The sequence below is a fragment of the Coffea arabica genome, chromosome 4e (genome assembly GCF_036785885.1).
Source record: "Coffea arabica cultivar ET-39 chromosome 4e, Coffea Arabica ET-39 HiFi, whole genome shotgun sequence".
Lineage (NCBI taxonomy): Eukaryota > Viridiplantae > Streptophyta > Magnoliopsida > Gentianales > Rubiaceae > Coffea > Coffea arabica.
Window position 1 is genome coordinate 47,237,002 of NC_092317.1, and position 21,748 is coordinate 47,258,749.

At 32.9% G+C, this 21,748-nt stretch overlaps 3 protein-coding genes and 1 long non-coding RNA gene across 5 annotated transcripts; all 4 read right to left on the minus strand.

The window, feature by feature from the left end:
- Positions 1–2,419: 2,419 nt before the first annotated feature.
- On the minus strand, positions 2,420–5,180 carry LOC113741110 (tubulin alpha-1 chain-like). The gene is made up of 3 exons (XM_027268591.1): positions 5,105–5,180; positions 2,974–3,308; positions 2,420–2,692 (listed from the first exon to the last, which is right to left on the minus strand). The coding sequence occupies exons 1-3, from the start codon at positions 5,178–5,180 to the stop codon at positions 2,420–2,422; spliced, it is 684 nt and encodes a 227-aa protein (XP_027124392.1).
- A 50-nt stretch (positions 5,181–5,230) lies between these two features.
- LOC113741463 (F-box/kelch-repeat protein SKIP11-like) lies at positions 5,231–8,844 on the minus strand. Of its 2 annotated transcripts, XM_072048006.1 has the most exons (3): positions 8,463–8,844; positions 8,328–8,381; positions 5,231–6,984 (listed from the first exon to the last, which is right to left on the minus strand). In XM_072048006.1, exon 3 carries the CDS (start codon positions 6,765–6,767, stop codon positions 5,496–5,498), a length of 1,272 nt encoding a protein of 423 aa, XP_071904107.1. In that variant the 5' UTR covers positions 6,768–6,984; positions 8,328–8,381; positions 8,463–8,844; the 3' UTR covers positions 5,231–5,495. The 2 variants fall into 2 exon arrangements, with proteins under 2 accessions (XP_071904107.1, XP_027124798.2); XM_027268997.2 differs by lacking the exon at positions 8,328–8,381 and having other exon boundaries at positions 8,463–8,842.
- Positions 8,845–13,143: 4,299 nt separating this feature from the next.
- On the minus strand, positions 13,144–14,819 carry LOC113741262 (F-box/kelch-repeat protein SKIP11-like). Its single transcript, XM_027268760.2, has one exon. It carries the CDS (start codon positions 14,670–14,672, stop codon positions 13,401–13,403), a length of 1,272 nt encoding a protein of 423 aa, XP_027124561.1. The 5' UTR covers positions 14,673–14,819; the 3' UTR covers positions 13,144–13,400.
- Positions 14,820–15,972: 1,153 nt separating this feature from the next.
- LOC140006143 (uncharacterized) lies at positions 15,973–16,989 on the minus strand. Its single transcript, XR_011813777.1, has 3 exons — positions 16,411–16,989; positions 16,276–16,329; positions 15,973–16,010 (listed from the first exon to the last, which is right to left on the minus strand). It is a non-coding gene; the product is annotated as an uncharacterized lncRNA (long non-coding RNA).
- Positions 16,990–21,748: the final 4,759 nt, after the last annotated feature.

Consider the following 21,748-nt stretch of genomic DNA (forward strand, 5'->3'; position numbering starts at 1 on the left):
ACTAATGAATGATATGTGATATATATAGTGTGTGCGCACTTAAATGATTAGATTAAAATAGATATGCTAACAAATACCTGATAAGCATTGATTTAAAAAAAAAAGTCCTTCAATTAACATGATTTTCATATTTTCATTTTATTAAAGGGAGGTTAAAAGTACAATGAAATTGAGTTTAGGTCCTAAACACTCAAAGCTGGTTTTAACAACAAATGGAGGGTTAATTCCATTTTGCAGCCTTCAGGTATAAATTGGAATATTTTAGTCCCTAAACTATATCCTGATTCTCACTTCAATCTCTAAACTCTTTATTTTGAGATTTTTGTCTATTGTTTGATTGGATATTCCTTCTGTGCCCTTACAAGATGCAACCATACTGCTCATGTGACTAACATTACGTTAGTTTTGCAGATTTTGTTAACAATTATGCTTAAGTAGGATGAGTGGAACTAAATGTCCCATTCCTGTTCAAGGATCAAAGTCGGAATTGAGATAAAGTTGAAAGGTGCAAAATGGAATTAACACACAAATGAACGAGTTAAAACAAACTCATACATTTCTGCTGTTTCTCTTTTGTTACCGATACCGCACTAACTTTTTGAAATTCCAAAATGAGAAAAAAGTTAACATCTCTAAGTTATACATTATGACCAAACAAACAACTTTTATTGCGAACCTTTTATGTTTAATTTGGCATACGTTGTGTCCGAATCTCCTATCATCCAGCATAAGTTAGGGTTAGATCTACTTTGCATTCTTAACTATACCTGAGTTTTAACTTTGATTACTAAACTTTAAAATTAATTTCAAATTATCCTAAAATATAGAACTTGTCCATTTTAGTCCCTAAAATATAAAATTTGTTCCAATTTAATTCCTAAAGTACATCCACTTAGGCATAAAATCTATCTTATTTTCTTAATGATGTTACTTAAGTGGGACAAATTTTATAACTTAGGGACAAAAGTGTCTCATTTTTAAGTCCAAGGACTAAAGTGAAAATTTAGGTATAATTGAAGGGTGCAAAGTGAAATTAGCCCGCATAAGTTGAGAATAGGTGGTTGTAATACGAATACACAGCAGTAACGACTAATAAGCTCAAGAATACTTTCCTTTTGATGTACAAAGGTGAAGATTATGAACCTTTATGCTTACGTGAAGTTTGTGAAGGTTATGAACATTTATGCTTATGTATAAAGGTGAAGGTGAAGGCTATGAACCTTTAACACCTTCTCTTTATGCTTGGTTGACAAGGATAGCTTGAATCACATCTTTCCTCATTGCCCTCTAGCAGTGCAGGTTTGGGCTCTGTGTTATCTTTACAGCAAGCTACATCTAGATAGGCCCCAAGTTTTTTCTTCTTGATTTCCTTCCCTTCTCCTTTTCCTGCCTGCGTCAGACATGGAACTTGTTGCTACTATTTTGTGGAGTTTATGGAATAACAGGAATGGGAAAATATTTGAAGGGACTTCTAAAGATCAACTTTCGCTAGTCTCTTTAGCAACTAGCTTTTGGAAAGATTGCCAAGAAGCCGTCCAGAGTTCGCTACATGGTTCTGATGTACCTACTTCAGCCCCTACATTTTTTAAAGGCCAACTTTGATGGAGGAGTTTTTCAAAACGAAGGCTGCTGTGGCATTGGAGTAGTTATTAGAGATAATTCTCGTAATTTCATAGCTAGACTGACAAGCCAAGTTGATGGTGTTTTATCAGTAAAGGCTACAGGAGCTTTAGCTGCTAAAACTGCATTTCATGTCCAACTTCAGCTTCAAGCTACAGATATTATCCTCAAGGGTGATTCTCAAGCAATCATTGAGAGCATTATTTCATTGGAGGATGATCAATTTGAGATAGGTCCAGTTTTTGGATGATATTTCTTGTACACTAGTTCATTTTGTCACTTGGGAAGCCAATTGGATCCCAAGAACTTAACAATGTTATGCATATAGCTGTTGGCTTGTCATGCAAAACATATGAGTTAAATGCTTCTAGGTGGGATTCTACTCCCCCAGACTTTTGTTATTTTCGCTCTTAATGTGGACATTAGTTGATAATAAAATCTATGGTTCTTTATCAAAAAAAAAAAATGTGAGCAAATTCGTCTAAGGGGAGTTGGTTGTCAGTCTTATTTATGCGATTTACATTATCTACTTGGATCACGCTTGGCCATCATGGAAGCAGGCTCAAATCTTGGTTCAAAGTCGCGAACGTGGTCCGAACAGTTCTACATCGGTTTCGGCATATCGATCGCTGTCTCGTCGATCGAGATGCAAATTTTTGAAATATTTAATATTTTAAAAAATATAAAAAATATGATAAACAAAAATAATTAAAAAATTAACAAAAATAATAAAAATTCTAGTTGATTCGGAAGGATTCAGCCATTTCTATTCCGTCTCGATCAAGTTTTCAGCCATTTATTATCTCGGAGTCATCTCGTCCCGATATCGGATCGGAAAGCCCCGTTCTAGTAATGACTCGACCGAGTCTTTGAACCATGGCTCAAATGCGCTGTTTGTAATCTCTGCAACTGATAGTTGCTCATGGTGTGCCTTTTCTGCAGAAATAACTGGTGCATAGGAGGAATGCATGAAATGGATGCGTGGGCATGGCACCAAGTTTGTTTGGAATTCAGTAACATCCACGTTAAGAGCACCATCAAAGCGAAGAGATGCTGTCAAGGAGGAGATCACCTGCATGCAAAAGACAGATTATGCTCGAAGACATCCATCAATCAGGGATCTTTTTTGGTCAGCTGATCTATTTCCCCATTTGACATCCATTTCTACTTCTAGTTGACATCAAATTCTAGAATTTTCAAAAAACAAGGCACAACATTACCAAAGATACCAGCAAGATAAATGAATGGACTAGCCCCGACATGTAGTGTTATTCCATATTTAACAAGTGCAAACAGCTTTAACTTTCAAACAGTAATAGGGGTGGCCAGAATAAATGTCATTATATTTCATACCTGTGAAACCAGTCTGTTCAGATTGATGTAGGTAGGCCTCTCAATATCCAGTGATCTACGACAAATATCATAAATGGCTTCATTGTCCAAAAGCATTGAAACATCTGTGTGCTCAAGGAGCGAGTGAGTGGAAAGAACGCTGTTGTAAGGCTGAACAACAGCTGTTGAGACCTGGGGAGAGGGACAAATTGTGAACCCAAGCTTTGATTTCTTGCCATAGTCGACTGAAAGCCTCTCCAACAGTAAGGAACCAAGGCCAGAGCCAGTTCCACCACCAACAGCATGAAAAACTAAGAATCCTTGTAATCCTGTGCTGTTGTGAGCTAGCTTTCTTTCTATTTCAACATTTATAGATAAATTTTTCTCAACGTTTGAATTTCGTAGTATTTTCTTTCTTATAGTTTTTACTAAGTTAAAATGTAACACGATATTTTTAATTTTTCTTTAGAAAAACACAAAAAGCCTCTAAAAAAAGATCCCGTGCAACTGCTATACTACCATCAATTCCACCACTTGGATTTTTACACACACTAATTTATAATGATAAAAATGCAACTTTCGCAAATTCAATGATATTTATCCATGCTGATCTAAGTATTTGTTGTGACAAATGTCCTTTTGATTTCTTTTGAGGTGGTTGGTGGGTTGGAGGTTTTTTTTGTGGAATTTTGGATTAATTATTTCCTCTCTCTCTCTCTCACACACACACAAGTATATATACTCTATGACACAGTCACATATAGAGTCAGAATCAATTTTAAAACACGTGTATGACATGCATGAGAAAATTGTGTTATTTCAATTAAAAAATAATAAGTAAATCCAAGAAAAAAGTGAGAATGGGAGGATAGACATCGAGTTGGAAAGAAGAACAAAATTTGCTTTAAATGAAAAAATTGGCCATGTGAGAATAGACATCGTGGCAAGAAGAACAAAATTTGCTTCAATTGCATGATGACAAAAGCAGTCGAGAAAAAGATGAATAACCATTGAAGATCGGTGAGATGAGCTAGTTATAAATTAACTCTATTGAAGCAGATTCCAAGGATGATTTCTTACATATATCCAAGTCTCTCAATCTACGGTGGGTTATAGATCCAAGTGGTACATTCTTGTACATTGATTGATCTTACAAATTCTTTTTTTACATGCAACTATAATACATTTGCAAGGAAATGATCCCTAGGCGTAATTTAGGTTGTGCAAAACACTCTCAAGACTTTAAAATTTTTGTGATAGCACCATTGACACCATAATTTTAGTAGTCATCAACACATACGAATGTTTAAATTGTTATTTGCGTTGTCTAATATCTATATCTATATTATATATAAAAGGAGAGGAGAGGGTTGGTGTAAACATTTTGTGTTACTTTATGTTATACCAAAAGCACCCTTTAAAATTAGTTTTCAAACTATTCACATTTCATCTTTTTTTTCCACCATAATTTCAATACAATAACTTCTTCCAATGTCAAACTATTCAGATTCTCTCTTTTTCTCCACCATAATCTCAAATACAATAAATTGCTCTAAAAATTGTAATTACAAATTTTCCAAATAAACAAATACACATGTACCATGAAATGTAATAACTTAATATGATGGAAAAAATAATCATATAGTTTTTAAAAATAAACACACACTTAAGGTGTACCAAAACCACTAATTTTAAAAAAAGTATGTGATTGCTGACAAAATAAGAAGTGAATAATTTAAATATTCAAGCATACAAGAAATACACAGTTACGAGAATTGATATTTGAGAATCATCTATAACAGTAAAAGATTTTCTATTTTCCTACACAAATTATAAGAAAACGTTTACATGCACACAATAATTTATGTGTATAGTAACCTAAATATCATGATTAACTAAAGTGGAATTTGTAATTTTTATCAGAATAAGCAATTAGAAATTATAACATCTTACAATAATATATATAAACTCAATAGAACAGTTTATATATATATATATATATATATATATATATATATATATATATATATATATATATATATATATATAATTAACACGTGGTATTAGCCCCAATCATTGAGATGTTCATCTAGCCTCTGATTGCATATATATACCTGCTGATTAAACCACTAAATGTGAACTCGGCAATTGCCAATCAGTGGAACTGTGAAACTTGTTGGTCCTTTAATCAGAAGGAGAAAGGAAATGTTTATCACCAGCTTTACCATATTTGAAGGATGACAATATACAAGCAAGAAAATACATAGAACAAAAGAAATCAGGCAATTTCAACATTTCTACATCAAATTAAGATATTAAAGGAAATTAGAATTGTCTATTTACATAGCATATTCCATTCTGTTTATTGAAGTTTTACAATATTTCACAGCTAAAAGATGCACCTAGTGCTCTACATTATTTGTCTATGCCTCTTGAATTTCTTTCAAGCTCTTGACTAGCCAAAATTTTTTTTTGAATATCAAATGAACAAGACATTTGAAAGTAAACATGTAAACTTTGAGTTGTTGCCAAATTAGGACACCTCAGCAGCGCATAACAGCGCAATTATACACAAAACTTCCAGAATGCTTTGTTCCCAGGAATGTCCACTCGAGGGGACCTTCATCTGGCTCCCAAGCATTGATATCTATGCACCCTCCATTCAATGCCCTTAGTCCACCGATAACCATTAGTTGATTACCACAGGCCCTGAATGCCAACCCCCAGCCATTCATAGAGGTTGCCTGTTCAGGCAATCTACCTATGGTAATCCACATATTTCTCTGCTTGTCATACTTCCAGACTTCCTTTTCATCGCAATAAGCTGCATATAACTCATTCTTCACCACTGCGAGCAGAGCAGGTGCTCTTGTTGTTGCAGGAGAATCATAAGTACCCTCTCTAGCACATTGAGGGTACATATCAGGAATTTCAAACCAGGTTCCTGTCCTTAAATCATATACCTCTCCACAGGTAAGCACCTTTAAGCTGGCTCCATCGCTTGCACTTGGGTTGCCTATTCCGACACCACCGATGACATAAAACTTGCTATCTATGAATACTCCTGAACATAGTTTTCTGGGTTTATGCATTCTGGGGAGAGTGCACCAACTTTCAGTCATTGAGTTATAAAGTTCGGCAGAGCTCAGTAAATTGCCTTTTGAGTCGCAACCACAAGCCACGATCGCAATCTCTCCAAGACTAGCAGAGCCAAACAGCCATCTTGGGATATTTGTCCTTACACCAAACGACCATGCATTGGTTAATATGCTGTATTTGTAGATCACTTGAGACTCTATTTCCTTTCCAAAGACAAGAAGTTCGGTGCCAACAGCCAGTGACTCCTTGTCAGAAAAAAGGAAACATTCGTTTGAAATCATTTTAGGCAAAGACATCCATCTACGGCGCAAAGGATCAAAAGCTTCCCATTCAAGAAGGCTGCAAGAAACATAAACCCAATGTTCTACAATACCCAGCTGCCTCCTCAACTTATAAAGATCCCCTCTTCGGATTAGAGACCTGAAACTCTGATTGAGTGAAGCGATAGTGCCATAATCTGCCCTCGAGCAGCGAAGTAAGCAATTAATTGAGAGATCTTGGCCAAGTTGGAGGACGAGTGAACTTGTATCAATATAATACCCATAGTGGACTTGGTCATCTTCTTGATCCATAGCTTGCCCTTGGAATGCTAGTGGCTTGGATGGTTTCATCACTCCAGTCTCTTCCTCGAGGTGCTTTCGCTTTGAGTTCCCTCCCTTGGGGCACTTTTGCTTTGAGCCTTGCCCTCGGAATGCTAGTCGCTTGGATGATTTCATCACTCCAGTCTCTTCCTCGGGATGCTTTAGCTTTGAGTTCTCTCCCTCAGGCCCTTTCGCTTTGAGTTCTCAATAGCAGAATGAGTATTAAAAACCCACTTGCTCTCTTCTTCACAGGCGCTTGCAAGTCCCGAGAGACAAGAAATGATGGCCCCTCCAATATGATGGCTGAAAGACTGAGAAATCTGAGAACTAAATTGGTCCAACAAAGTTAAGCCTGAAGACATCAGTCCAAGTGATATTAGTTAATGCTACAATCTGGAAAATAAATAAGCAAAAGAATACCTAAACAGTTTAGCCATAAATATATGATCTTTATTGAAAATTGGGATAATTACAATCTATATCTCTCTTTGATATGCTAAGAAGAGCAAATTCCATAACTATAAGACATCTAAAACAGGGAGTAACAAAGTGGATGTAATTGGTTCGGCATTGCATTTAAAAAGTGAACGAGACCCTCTGTGAGAAAACCATGCAACGCATCATGAAATACATGATTAGAGGAAAAATTTTCACAAACAGTCAGTTAAAACCCAAAACTCAATTTTGAAGACATTGATTGTTGGAGCAGTTCTACATTTTCAAGGAAACAGTTGAGTGTAAACTCAACAACAAGGGCATGAGCACACATCTTGATACAAGCACAAATAAGTGCTGACAATACTAGCATGTCTAGCTCCATGATGACTAGCTCCAAGTGCCAATCTAGATCTCTTTGCCATCGTCAATATCTTATATTTTTCCAAATCATCAAAACAGAAAAAATTGGAATTGAATAGGTAGAAACATGGTTATTTAAAGTTGAGTAGATAAAACAACAAACTCTAGAATCAACTATGGACGACAGTGAATGCTAGCCGAAAAGTTCCAATTATGAATAAGAATAAATTCCTTAAAGAAAGATTTAAATTCCATGAAATAAAGTCCAAATGCTAAAATCAACAGAAAGGATCTTATACATTGAAAAGAGCCACTAATGAATAAGAATAAATTCCTGAATTGGAAAATGATTTTGTACTTCTAGGGGAAAAATATTTTCATTTAAATTCCATAACACTAAACAAAATTTGGAAAACAACAAAAAGAATCTTCTACATTACTAATATAGACCAATCACCACAAACTCACAAAAGTAAGAAATCCATCCCTTCAAACTCAGTCTGGAAAAGGATTGAACTCCCAATATTTAAACAAAATTTAAATCAAAACAAGGATAAGGATTCAATATTAAATCCGAAACCAAATTAAAACCTGCATGCATGTACAGTGAAAGCCAATTCAATTCAACATGCCCTTGCAAGAGAAATTCAGACTAAAATCATACCACCGAATACCTATCCTGGAAGCAATTATAGCAACACCCAATTAAGGGGATAACAAGCAAATACTCAGAAATGAAAAAACAATCTCAAATTTAATAGTGATAACTAGCAGTCAAGAGAACACCTTTGAAAAATCCTACCAATCAAAAAAATAAAAAAATAGTGATACATGCAATAGGAAAATAAAAAAAATTAACATTGACATAAATTTGAAATAAAAGAATGATCATTATACATGAATTGCCCTCAATGGTCAGAATCTTTACATGCATTCCCTTCAAAATATAACCTAAAATGAAAAAGGGAAAAGAACTCACTAGGAATTATCTCATAACAAGAAAAACCTAAAAAACCAAACCAGAAAACTTACAGAGTAATCCGAGCATAGTCTTTCATTGTAACTACCAAAAAGAACAAATTTCTACTAAAAAACAGAGAAAGAAAAATGAATCGGTAGCTAAATTATTTTATCAGGGCCACTTTGGAAACTTCTTTTATTTGCATTTGAGGCCCTCTCAAATCTAAACTACAACAAGAAAAAAACAGTTCTCTCTTAGCTGTGATGAGAACTGAGGAGTGAGAAGAAGGAAGAAGAGTTGGATTTTTTATTGGATGAGTTGAATATTGGCTAGAAGTAGCAGTATTTGTAGTAGTGAACTAATGGGAAGAGGGAGACGACGGTAACTTGGGAAATGAGATGGCGGTGATAGCAAGGGGTTAAGATTTAATGGAAGATAATTTGATGGCCGTCATTTGCACGTGTAAGCATTTTTTTTTTTTTTGAAATGGTTGTCACCTTTTGGACCGTTCTTCCTTACCAAACTCCAAAAGAGTTCCATTCTCTGTACGGCTCTTCGTTTCATAACATTTCTTCTACACCCTAGCAACACACTATAATTTCCACTTTTCTCTTTTGTTTTTTCCTTTTGAGTGGATTTGATGTTCATTAGAGTGATCCTAATATGGTCTCTTTCCAATCCGATTACGTTGGTACCAAAATATACACGTTTCCTAATTTAGAAATCTATTTTCCTGTATGAGAATTATGATTAAGGCTTTTGAAGAATTATAATGTATTTGGCATGTATGGTCTTATGGTTTTAATTATTTACAAAAATTTCCCTATGTGCTATATTCGTTTAAAATGGTTTAGGTTACACAATATGAACTCGATTATTCTATATAATTAGGCTATGGAATACAAAGTGTTGATTAGATATCTATGCACGAGTTCTGTCAAAAATATACGGCTAAAATAGCTTATATAATATTTGTCATTTGCAAAGATTTAGGTTAAGAAATACGAATTGAATCACTTTACAAATTAGGTCATGGAATACAAAGCTTCAAAAAAAAATTCATGCTCGAGCTCTATTTGTATATAACAGTTAAAAATGACATGTAGGGCGATTTGTCGTATTTGTTTCTTGCACACAAATAATTGACCAAAATAATCAATAATTGATGATAGTTATTCCATCATTAAATAAAGTAAAACACCAAAATCGAACTTTATCGAACGAATTACTTTTATAAAGAATCTAAAATTCTATTGTATATTCTTCACGTAATAATTAATTGTTTCATGAGTTAATTGAAAAGAAATAATAATAATCATCATCGTCGTCATCATGAATATCAATTATTATGTGCTTAGAGCTCATAAAACTATTTCTGTAAAAGGAATTTTACTAATTTACGTACCTCTATGTTTGCAGCATCTCTCTTGCATGATAATAACAAACTATTTTTCCAGATTTTCCATTTAACTAATTTATTTATTTAAATTTCCTAATTTAGTTTTCAATTTCCTCTTGATGATAATTACCTTTCAGGTTAGGTAGGGCAATGATGCAATAACAAAGGCTCTCATGGTTTTAATTCTATACAATAGTTCTCAATCTTGTAATTCATTTGCAAAAATTAAAGTTGCAGAATATGAATTGTATTGCCTTTTAAATTAGGGTTTTCTAGTACCCAGTGCCAAAAACAAAACCATGCCTGAAATCTATTTGATTTATAACTATTACAATAGCATATATAATATTTGTCTTGGTTTATCTTTTATTTGTTTGTGAGTGAATGACTTGAAAATAGTAATTGATAATCAAGAGTCCAACCAGAAAATGTAAAACACCAAAATCAAACAAAATATCTAATGGTCTCCCTTTATACGAGCATCTAATAATTTTTTTTTCAGATCTCACAACGATTTTTTGGTTTAATAGTTAAAGAAGATAATAACCGTAATATATCTCAAAGATCATTTTCTTACAACTCGTAAAAACTACTTATGCAAAGAGAATCCTCAAACCTACAAGCCACTCCACTTGGTTGAATTTCACCATGATATATAGTTTTCATCATTTTGTTTATTCAATCACCCATTTGTATTTCCTAATTTAGTTTGCTATTTTGCATTTGATGATGATTTTTAGAGATTAGTAAATTTGCATGTATGGTCATATTTCTTTTTCTTGTTGTTAAAGTATATACAAAAGTTTCCCTATTTGGGAATTTACCTTCAGAGATTCAAGTTATACATAAAAACGGACTCAGCGTAAAGATTAAGTTATAGAATTCAAATTGTTGAAAAAAAAAAATCTTGCTCGACCTTAATAGCGATAGATTTGTTGAAGAACATTCTGTCATGAATTATTTGTTTTTTCTTTCCTTTTATGCACATATGGTAGAAAATCAACAATTCACTATCATGATTCTATCTTAATATAATTTTTAAAGTAAAAAGCCAAAACTATATTGTATCAAATGGACCACTTTTATAAGTGGATATAATATATTTTTGTTGTATTTTCATAATAATTATTTTCTTTACTAGTTAATTAAATTGAAATAATGTTCTTGATAACACTGATTACAAGATTAGAAATCGTAAAAATGGTTTGTGTATAGAAATTCGAGTAATACTACTATACAAACATGGACATCTAAATAATTTTGTTTATTGATAAAACATTTTTGGAGTGAAATATCTAATGAGGGATTTCTAAGTAGAATTGTTGAACTTTAAAAATAAACATATATCATGTTAGGCATATTCTTCACAGATTCAATTTTTCATCTATCTTTCTTTCTTTTCACTTGAATATTTATGGATAAATTTTTCTTAATGTTTGAATTTCGTAGTATTTACTTTCTAGTGGTTTTGATTAGGTTAAAAAGTAACACAACGTTTTTAATTTTCCTTTAGAAAAACACACAACTTCACGTGAGCAAAAATCTCGTGCAGCTACTATGATACTACTACCAACAAATCCACCACTTAAATTCTCACATACACAAATCTGTGATGATCATAGATGCACGGATGAAGTTTCACAAATTCAATGATATTTTTCCATGCTTATCTAAGTATTTGCTGTGATAAATGTTATTTTGTTTTCTTTTGAGGTGGTTGGTGGGGTGGAGATTGCTTTTTTGTGGAATTTTGGATTAATTATTTCCTCTCACACACGCACTGTGACATGTTCACATGTAGAATCAAAATCGATTTTAAAACACGTGTAGGACATGCATGAGAAAAATGTGTTATTTAATTTACAAAATAATAAGTAAATCCAAGAAAAAAGTGAGAATGCAAGGATAGATGTCAAGTAGGAAAGAAGAGCAAATTTTGCTTTAAATGAAAAAAAGTGGCCATGTGAGAATAGACATCGTGGCAAGAAGAACAAAATTTGCTTCAATTGCGTGACGACAAAAGCAGTGGAGGAAAGGATAGATAACCATTGAAGATCAGTAAGATGAGTTAGTCATAAATTAACTCTATTGAAGCAGATTCCAAGGATAATTTCTCACATAAATCCGAGCCTCTCAATCTTTGGTAAGATCTAGATCAAAGTGTACCATTCTTGTACATTGACTGATCTTACAATTTTTTTTTTACATGCAACTATAATACATTTGCAAGGAAATGATTCCTAGGCGTAATTTAGGCTGTGCAAAATACTCTCAAGACTTTAAAATTTTTGGGATAGCACCGTTGACACTGTAATTTTAGTAGTTATCGACACATACTAATGTTTAAATTGTTATTTGCATCGTCTAATATCTATATCTATATTATATATAAAAGGAGAGGAGAGGGTTCGTGTTAACATTTTGTGTTACTTTATGTTATACCAAAAGCACCCTTTAAAGTTAGTTTTCAAACTATTCACATTTCCTCTTTTTTTCCACCATAGTTTCAATACAATAACTTCTTCCAATGTTGAACAATTCAGATTCTCTCTTTTTCTCCACCATAATCTCAAATACAATAAATTGCTCTAAAAAATTGTAATTTCAGATTTTCCAAATAAACAAATACACGTGTACCATGAAATGTAATAATTTAATATCATGGAAAAAATAATCATATATTTTTTTAAAATAAACACATACTTAAGGTGTGCCAAAAGCACTAGTTTTAAAAAAGTATGTGATTGCTGACAAAATAAGAAGTGAATAATTTAAATATTCAAGCATACGAGAAATATACGGTTAGGAGAATTGATATTTGAGAATCATCTATAACAATAAAAGATTTTCTATTTTCCTATACAAATTATAAGAAAACGTTTACATGCACACAATAATTTATGTGTATAGTAACCTAAATATCATGATTAACTAAAGTGAACTTTGTACTTTTTATCACAATAAGCAATTAGAAATTATAACATCTTAAAATAATATATATAAACTCAATAGAACAGTTTATATATATATATATATATATATATATATATATATAATTAACACATGGCATTAGCCCCATTCATTGAGATGTTCATTTGTATATATATATATATATAATTAACACATGGCATTAGCCCCATTCATTGAGATGTTCATTTGGCCTCTGATTGCATATATATACCAGCTGATTAAACCACTAAATGTGAACTTGGCAATTGCCAATCAGTGGAACTGTGAAACTTGTTGGTCCTTTAATCAGAAGGAGAAAGGATATGTTTATCACCAGCTTTACCATATTTGAAGGATGACAATATACAAGCAAGAAAATACATAGAACAAAAGAAACCAGGCAATTACAACTTTTCTACATCAAATTAAGATATTATGGGAAATCAGAATTGTCTGTTTACATAGCATATTCCATTCTATTTATCGAAGTTTTACAATATTTCACGGCTAAAAGATGCACCTGGTGCTCTACATTATTTGTCTATGCCTCTTGAATTTCTTTCAAGCGCTTGACTAGCCAAAATTTTTTGCTGAATATCAAATTAACAAGACAGATTAAAGTAAACTTGTAAACTATGAGTTGTTGCCAAATCAGGACACCTCAGCAACCCATCACAGCGCAATTATACACAAAACTACCTGAATGCTTTGTTCCCAGCAATGTCCACTTTAGGGGACCTTCATCTGGCTCCCAAGCATTGATCTCTATGTACCCTCCATTCAATGCCCTTGGTCCACCGATAACCATCAATTGATTACCACAAGCCCTGAATGCCAACCCCCAGCCATTCATGGAGGTTGCCTGTTCAGGCAATCTACCTATGGTAATCCACACATTTCTCTGCTTGTCATACTTCCAGACTTCCTTTTCATCGCAATAAGCTGCATATAACTCATTCTTCACCACTGCGAGCAGAGGAGGTGCTCTTGCTGTTGCAGGAGAATCATTAGTACCCTCTCTAGCACATTGAGGGCACATATCAGGAATTTCAAACCAGGTTCCTGTCCTCAAATCATATACCTCTCCACAGGTAAGCACCTTTAAGCTGGCTCCATCGCTTGCACTTGGGTTGCCTATTCCGACACCACCGATGACATAAAACTTGCCATCTATGAATACCCCTGAACATAGTTTTCTAGGTTTATGCATTCTGGGAAGAGTCAACCAACTTTCTGTCGTTGAGTTATAAAGTTCAGCAGAGCTCAGTAAATTGCCTTTTGAGTCGCAACCACCAGCCACGATCGCAATCTCTCCAAGACTAGCAGAGCCAAACAACCATCTTGGGATGTTTGTCCTTATGCCAGACGACCATGCATTGGTTAATATGGTGTATTTGTAGATCACTTGAGACTCTATTTCCTTTCCAAAGACAAGAAGTTCAGTGCCAACAGCCAGTGACTCCTTGTCAGAAAAAAGGAAACACTCGTTTGAAATCATTTTAGGCAAAGACATCCATCTACGGCGCAAAGGATCAAAAGCTTCCCATTCAAGAAGGCTGCAAGAAACATAGACCCAATGTTCTACAATACCCAGCTGCCTCCTCAACTTATAAAGATCCCCACTTCGGATTAGAGACCTGAAACTCTGATTGAGTGAAGCGATAGTGCCATAATCTGCCCTCGAGCAGCGAAGTAAGCAATTAATTGAGAGATCTTGGCCAAGTTTGAGGATGAGTGAACTTGTATCAGTATAATACCCATGGTGGCCTTGGTCATCTTCTTGATCCATAGCTTGCCCTTGGAATACCAATGGCTTGGATGGTTTCATCACTCCAGTCTCTTCCTTGAGGTGCTTTTGCTTTGAGTTCCCTCCCTTGGGGCACTTCTGCTTTGAGCCTTGCCCTTGGAATGCCAGTCGCTTGGATGATTTCATCACTCCAGTCTCTTCCTCAGGATGCTTTAGCTTTGAGTTCTCTCCCTTGGACCCTTTCGCTTTGAGTTCTCGATGGAAGAATAAGTATTAAAAACCCACTTGCTCTCTTCTTCACAGGCGCTTGCAAGTCCCGAGAGACAAGAAATAATGGCCCTTCCAATATGATGGCTGAAAGACTGAGAAATCTGAGAACTAAATTGGTCCAACAAAGTTAAGCCTGAAGACATCAGTCCAAGTGATATTAGTTAATGCTACAATCTGGAAAATAAAGAAGCAAAAGAATACCTAAACAGTTTAGCCATAAATATATGATCTTTATTGAAGATTGGGATAATTACAATCTATATCTCTCTTTGATATGCTAAGAAGAGCAAATTCCATAACCATAAGACATCTAAAATAGGGAGTAACAAAGTGGATGTAATTGGTTAGGTATTACATTTAAAAGGCGAACGAGACCCTCTGTGAGAAAACCGTGCAACGCATCATGAAATGCATGATTCGAGGAAAAAGTTTCCCAAACAGTTAGTTAAAACCCAAAACTCAATTTTGAAGACATTGATTGTTGGAGCAGTTCTACATTTGCAAGGAAACAGTTGAGTGTAAACTGAACAACAAGGGCATGAACACACATCTTGATACAAGCACAAACAAGTGCTGACAATACTAGCATGTTTAGCTCAGAGATGACTAGCTCCAAGTGCCAATCTAGATCTCTTTGCCATCGTCAATACCAAACACTTTTCCAAATCATCAAAACAAAAAAAAAAATTGGAATTGAATGGGTAGAAACATGGTTATTTAAAGTTGAGTAGATAAAACAACAAACTCTAGAATCAACTGTGGACGACAGTGAATGCCAGCCGAAAAGATCTAGTTATGAATAAGAATATATTCCTTGAATTGGAAAATGTTTTTGTATTTCCAAAAAAGAAAGGAAAGAAAGATTTAAATTCCATGAAATAAATTCCAAATGTCGAAATCAACAGAAAGGATCTTATACATTGAAAAGAGCCACTAATGAATAAGAATAAATTCCTGAATTGGAAAATGATTTTGTACTTCTAGGGGAAAAATATTTTCATTTAAATTCCATAAAACTAATCAAAATTTGGAAAACAAGAAAAAGAATCTTTTACATTACTAATATAGACCAATCACCATAAACTCACAAAAGTGAGAAATCCATCCCTTCAAACTCAATCTGGAAAAGGGTTGAACTCCCAATATTTAAACAAAATTTAAATCAAAACAAGGATAAGGATTCAATATTAAATCCGAAACCAAATTAAAACCTGCATGCATGTATGGTAAAAGCCAATTCAATTCAACCTGCCCCTACAAGAGAAATTCAGACTAAAATCAGACCATTGAATGCCTATCCTAGAAGCAATTATAGCAACACCCAATTAAGGGGATAACAAGCAAATACTCAGAAATGAAAAAACAATCACAAATCTAATAGTGATAACTAGCAGTCAGAGAACACCCTTGAAAAATCCTACCAATCAAAAAAAATAAAAAAAATAGTGATACATGCAATAGGAAAATAAAAAAAAATTAACATTGACATAAATTTGAAATAAAAGATTGATCATTATACATGAATTGCCCTCAATGGTCAGAATCTTTGCATGCAATCGCTTCAAAATATAACCTAAAGTGAAAAAGGGAAAAGAACTCATTAGGAATTATCTCATAACAAGAAAAACCTAAAAAACCAAACCAGAAAACTTACATAGTAATCCGAGCATAGTCTTTCATTGTAACTACCAAAAAGAACAAATTTCTGCTAAAAAACAGAGAAAGAAAAATGAATCGGTAGCTAAATTATTTCATCAGGGCCACTTTGGAAACTTCTTTTAATTGCATTTGAGGCCCTCTCAAATCTAAACTACAACCAAAAAAAAAAAACAGTTCTCTCTTAGCTGTGATGAGAACTGAGGAGTGAGAAGGAGGAAGAAGAGTTGGATTTTTTATTGGATGAGTTGAATATTGGCTAGAAGTAGCAGTATTTGTAGTAGTGAACTAACGGGAAGAGGGAGATGACGGTAACTTGGGAAATGAGATGGCGGTGATAGCAAGGGGTTAAGATTTAATGGAAGATAATTTGATGGCCGTCATTTGCACGTGTAAGCATTTTTTTTTTTTAAAATGGTTGTCGCCTTTTGGACCGTTCTTCCTTACCAAACTCCAAAAGAGTTCCATTCTCTGTACGGCTCTTCGTTTCATAACATTTCTTCTACACCCTAGCAACACACTATAATTTCCACTTTTCTCTTTTGTTTTTTCCTTTTGAGTGGATTTGATGTTCATTAGAGTGATCCTAATATGGTCTCTTTCCAATCCGATTACGTTGGTACCAAAATATACACGTTTCCTAATTTAGAAATCTATTTTCCTGTATGAGAATTATGATTAAGGCTTTTGAAGGATTATAATGTATTTGGCATGTATGGTCTTATGGTTTTAATTATTTACAAAAATTTCCCTATGTGCTATATTCGTTTAAAATGGTTTAGGTTACACAATATGAACTCGATTATTTTATATAATTAGGTTATGGAATACAAAGTGTTGATTAGATATCTATGCACGAGTTCTGTCAAAAATATACGGCTAAAATAGCTTATATAATATTTGTCATTTGCAAAGATTTAGGTTAAGATTTAGGTTAAGTAATACGAATTGAATCACTTTACAAATTAAGTCATGGAATACAAAGCATCAAAAAAAAATTCATGCTCGAGCTCTATTTGTATATAACAGTTAAAAATGACATGTAGAGCGATTTGTCGTATTTGTTTCTTGCACACAAATAATTGACCAAAAAAATCAATAATTGATGATAGTTATTCCATCATTAAATAAAGTAAAACACCAAAATTGAACTTTATCTGACGAATTACTTTTATAAGAGAATCTAAAATTCTATTGTATATTCTTCATGTAATAATTAATTGTTTCATGAGTTAATTGAAAAGAAATAATAATAATAATAATAATAATCATCATCATCATCATCATGAATATCAATTATTATGTGCTCAGAGCTCATAAAACTATTTGTGCAAAAAGAATTTTACTAATTTATGTACCTCTATGTTTGCAGCATTTCTCTTGCATGATAATGACAAACTATTTTTCCAGATTTTCCATTTAACTGATTTATTTATTTAAATTTCCTAATTTAGTTTTCAATTTCCTCTTGATGAGAATTACATTTCGGGTTTGGTAGTGCAATGATGCAATAACAAAGGCTCTCATGGTTTTAATTCTATACAACAATTCTCAATCTTGTAATTCATTTACAAAAATTAATGTTGCAGAATATGAATTGTATTGCCTTTTAAATTAGGGTTTTCTAGTACCCAGTGCCAAAAACAAAACCATGCCTAAAATCTATTTGATTTATAACTATTACAATAGCATATATAATATTTGTCTTGGTTTATCTTTTATTTGTTTGTGAGTGAATGACTTGAAAATAGTAATTGACAATCAAGAGTCCAACCAGAAAATGTAAAACACCAAAATCAAACAAAATATCTAATGGTCTACATTTATACGAGCATCTAATAATTTTTTTTTCAGATCTGCTAACAATTTTTTGGTTTAATAGTTGAAGAAGATAATAACCGTAATATATATCAAAGATCATTTTCTTACAAATCGTAAAAACTACTTGTTTAAAGAGAATTCCTCTAACCTACAAGCCACTCCATTTGGTTGAATTTCACCATGATATATAGTTTTCATCGTTTGTTTATTCAATCACCAATTTGTATTTCCTAATTTAGTTTGCTATTTTGCTTTTGATGATGACTTTTAGAGATTAGTAAATTTGCATGTATGGTCACAATTCTTTTTTTTTCTGTTAAAGTGTATACAAAAGTTTCCCTATTTGGGAATTTACCTTCAGAGATCCAAGTTATACATAAAAACGGACTCAGCGTAAAGATTAAGTAATAGAATTCAAATTGTTGAAAAAAAAATCTTACTTGACCTCAACAATAGCGATAAATTTGTTAAAGAACATTCTGTTATGAATTATTTGTTTTTTATTTCCTTTTATGCACATGTGGCTGAAAATCAACAAATCACTATCATGATTCTATCTTAATATAATGTTTAAAGTAAAAAGCGAAAACTAAACTGTATCAAATGGACCACTTTTATTATAAGTGGATATAATATATTTTTGTTGTATTTTCATAATAATTATTTTCTTTACTAGTTAATTAAATTGAAATAATGTTCTTGATAACACTGATTACAAGCTTAGAACTCGTAAAAGTGGTTTGTGTATAGAAATTCGAGTAATACTACTATACGAACATGGACATCTAAATAATTTTGTTTATTGATAAAACATTTTTGGGGTGAAACATCTAATGAGGGATTTCTAAGTAGAATTTTTGAACTTTAAAAATACACAAATATCATGTTAGGCATATTCTTCATAGATTCAATTTTTCATCTACCTTTCTTTCTTTTCACTTGAATATTTATGGATAAAGTTTTCTTAACGTTTGAATTTCGCAGTATTTACTTTCCAGTGGTTTTCATTAGGTTAAAAAGTAACACAACGTTTTTAATTTTCCTTTAGAAAAACACACAACATCACGTGAGCAAAAATCTCGTGCATCTACTATGATACTACTACCAACAAATCCATCACTTCAATTCTCAGACACACAAATCTGTGATGATCATAGATGCACGGATGAACTTTCACAAATTTAATGATATTTATCCATGCTTATCTAAGTATTTGCTGTGATAAATGTTATTTTGTTTTCTTTTGAGGTGGTTGGTGGGGTGGAGATTGTTTTTTTGTGGAATTTTGGATTAATTATTTTCTCTCACACACGCACTGTGACATGTTCACATGTAGAATCAAAATCGATTTTAAAACACATGTAGGACATGCAAGAGAAAAATGCGTTATTTCAATTACAAAATAATAAGTAAATCCAAGAAAAAAAGTGAGAATGCAAGGATAGATGTCAATTAGGAAAGAAGAGCAAATTTTGCTTTACATGAAAAAAGTGGCCATGTGAGAATAGACATCGTGGCAAGAAGAACAAAATTTGCTTCAATTGCATGAGGACAAAAGCAGTGGAGGAAAAGATAGATAACCATTGAAGATCGGTGAGATGAGTTAGACATAAATTAACTCTATTGAAGCAGAATCCAAGGATAATTTCATAATTTCTCACATAGATCCGAGTCTCAATCTTTGATAAGTTATAGATCCAAGTGGTACATTCTTGTACATTGACTGATGTTACAATATATTTTTTTTTTTTGACATGCAACTATAATACATTTGCAAGGAAAAGATCCCTAGGCATAATTTAGGTTGTGCAAAGCACTCTTAAGACATTAAAATTTTTGTGATAGCACCATTGACACCATAATTTTAATAGTTATCGACACATACTAATGTTTAAATTGTTATTTGCATCGTCTAATTTCTATATATGAAAGGAGAGGAGAGGGTTGGTGTAAATATTTTGTGTCACTTTGTGTTATACCAAAAGTAACCTTTAAAGTTAGTTATCAAACTATTCACATTTCCTCTTTTGTTTTCCACCATAGTTTCAATACAATAACTTCTTCCAAAGTCAAACTATTCACATTCTCTCTTTTTTTCCACCATAATTTCAAATACAATAAATTGCTATAAAGAAATTGTACTTACAGATTTTCCAAATAAACACATACATGTGTACCATGAAATGTAATAACTTAATATGTTAGGAAAAAAATCATACAATTTGTAAAATAAACACACACTTAAGGAGTGACAAAAGCACTAGTTTTGAAAAAGTATGTGATTGTTGACAAAATAAGAAGTGAATAATATTAAAATTCAAGCAAAATAGATGGCTAGAAGAATTGATATTTGAGAATCACTTATAACAATAAAAGTTTCTCTATTTTCCTTAGTTGTGCCTTGAATTTTCTAATTAAAGACCTAATTAAAAAGAACCAACACAAATTATAAAAAAAAAATATATTACATGCGAACAATAATTTATGTGTATAGTTACCTAAATATCACGAATAACTAAAGCAGATTTTGTAATTTTTTTATCACAATAAGCAATTAGAAATTACAACAATATATATAAACTCAATAGAACAGTATATATATGCATATATATATATATATATATATGCAATCTGAGGCCAGATGAGCATCTCAATGATTGGGGCTAATACCACATGTTAACTGACACAACTTTTAACCATAAAAGAATGAGATGTGGCAGCCCGACTACCTAGAATTTAGAACATTTCAAAACTTTGGAACATTTCAGATTTGGTTTTTGCTAAAATGTACACAACCTTCTATATTTTCCTATAGCCTATGGGAGCCAAGAGCTACGGGAAGACATTGCAAGATTTGCAGCTTAATGTCACTTATACGTACTAAAGTACTTGCTTGGTTAATGCGCATGAATTGAAGAATCTAACTTTATGACAAATGCATCACATGGTTTATATTTTATGGTTAATCCTTTTCTGGTATATATTTTATAGTTTTGGTCATTTATTGACATTAAGGATGGTGATGTTGCCTCGTGTAAGATTGACACCTCCCACCATCACATCTATAGCTAGCATCCCTTTTTCGATCTCATCTATTTGAAAGAAAAGAAAGTGGCAATATCCATCTGTTGTTTTCCAAACATAGTCTACCTAAGTTTGTTGAATAAAGTAATTGACAAACATGAGATTCTCGTACGAGTTTTTTTTAGTTGGCATCAAAATCTATGGCTTAAATTATATACTGTGGCAGGTTTGTCAGTTAGATACATTACGAAATCAAAAAGTATAAACTTATTTCCTTATTCTGACGGAAAGACAATAATTTAAAAAAAAATTAAGTCACGCAACATGGGTTTTTTCAGTGCTTCATTCGGGCTTGGAAGGATGATTCTTGGAAAGGCGATTATGAATGTTTGGAATGCATCCTAATGCACAACAAAGAGCATATTTACTTCCACTGACATACATGGAATCTGATATATTAGTGCTTTGGTATCTGGGAAACTATTGTAGGA

What these genes read in the sequence shown, in the direction of transcription:
- LOC113741262 (XM_027268760.2), bottom strand. Translation starts at nt 14,672, where the DNA reads ATGAAATCATCCAAGCGACTGGCATTCCAAGGGCAAGGCTCAAAGCAG.
- LOC113741463 (XM_072048006.1), bottom strand. Translation starts at nt 6,767, where the DNA reads ATGAAATCATCCAAGCGACTAGCATTCCGAGGGCAAGGCTCAAAGCAA.
- LOC113741110 (XM_027268591.1), bottom strand. Translation starts at nt 5,180, where the DNA reads ATGGTAAAGCTGGTGATAAACATTTCCTTTCTCCTTCTGATTAAAGGA. An exon ending in TTTCACAGTTCCACTGATTG is followed by an intron (nt 3,309 to 5,104) that starts GCAATTGCCGAG and finishes ATGTTGAAATAG; the next exon opens with AAAGAAAGCTAGCTCACAAC. An exon ending in TGAACAGACTGGTTTCACAG is followed by an intron (nt 2,693 to 2,973) that starts GTATGAAATATA and finishes TTTTGCATGCAG; the next exon opens with GTGATCTCCTCCTTGACAGC.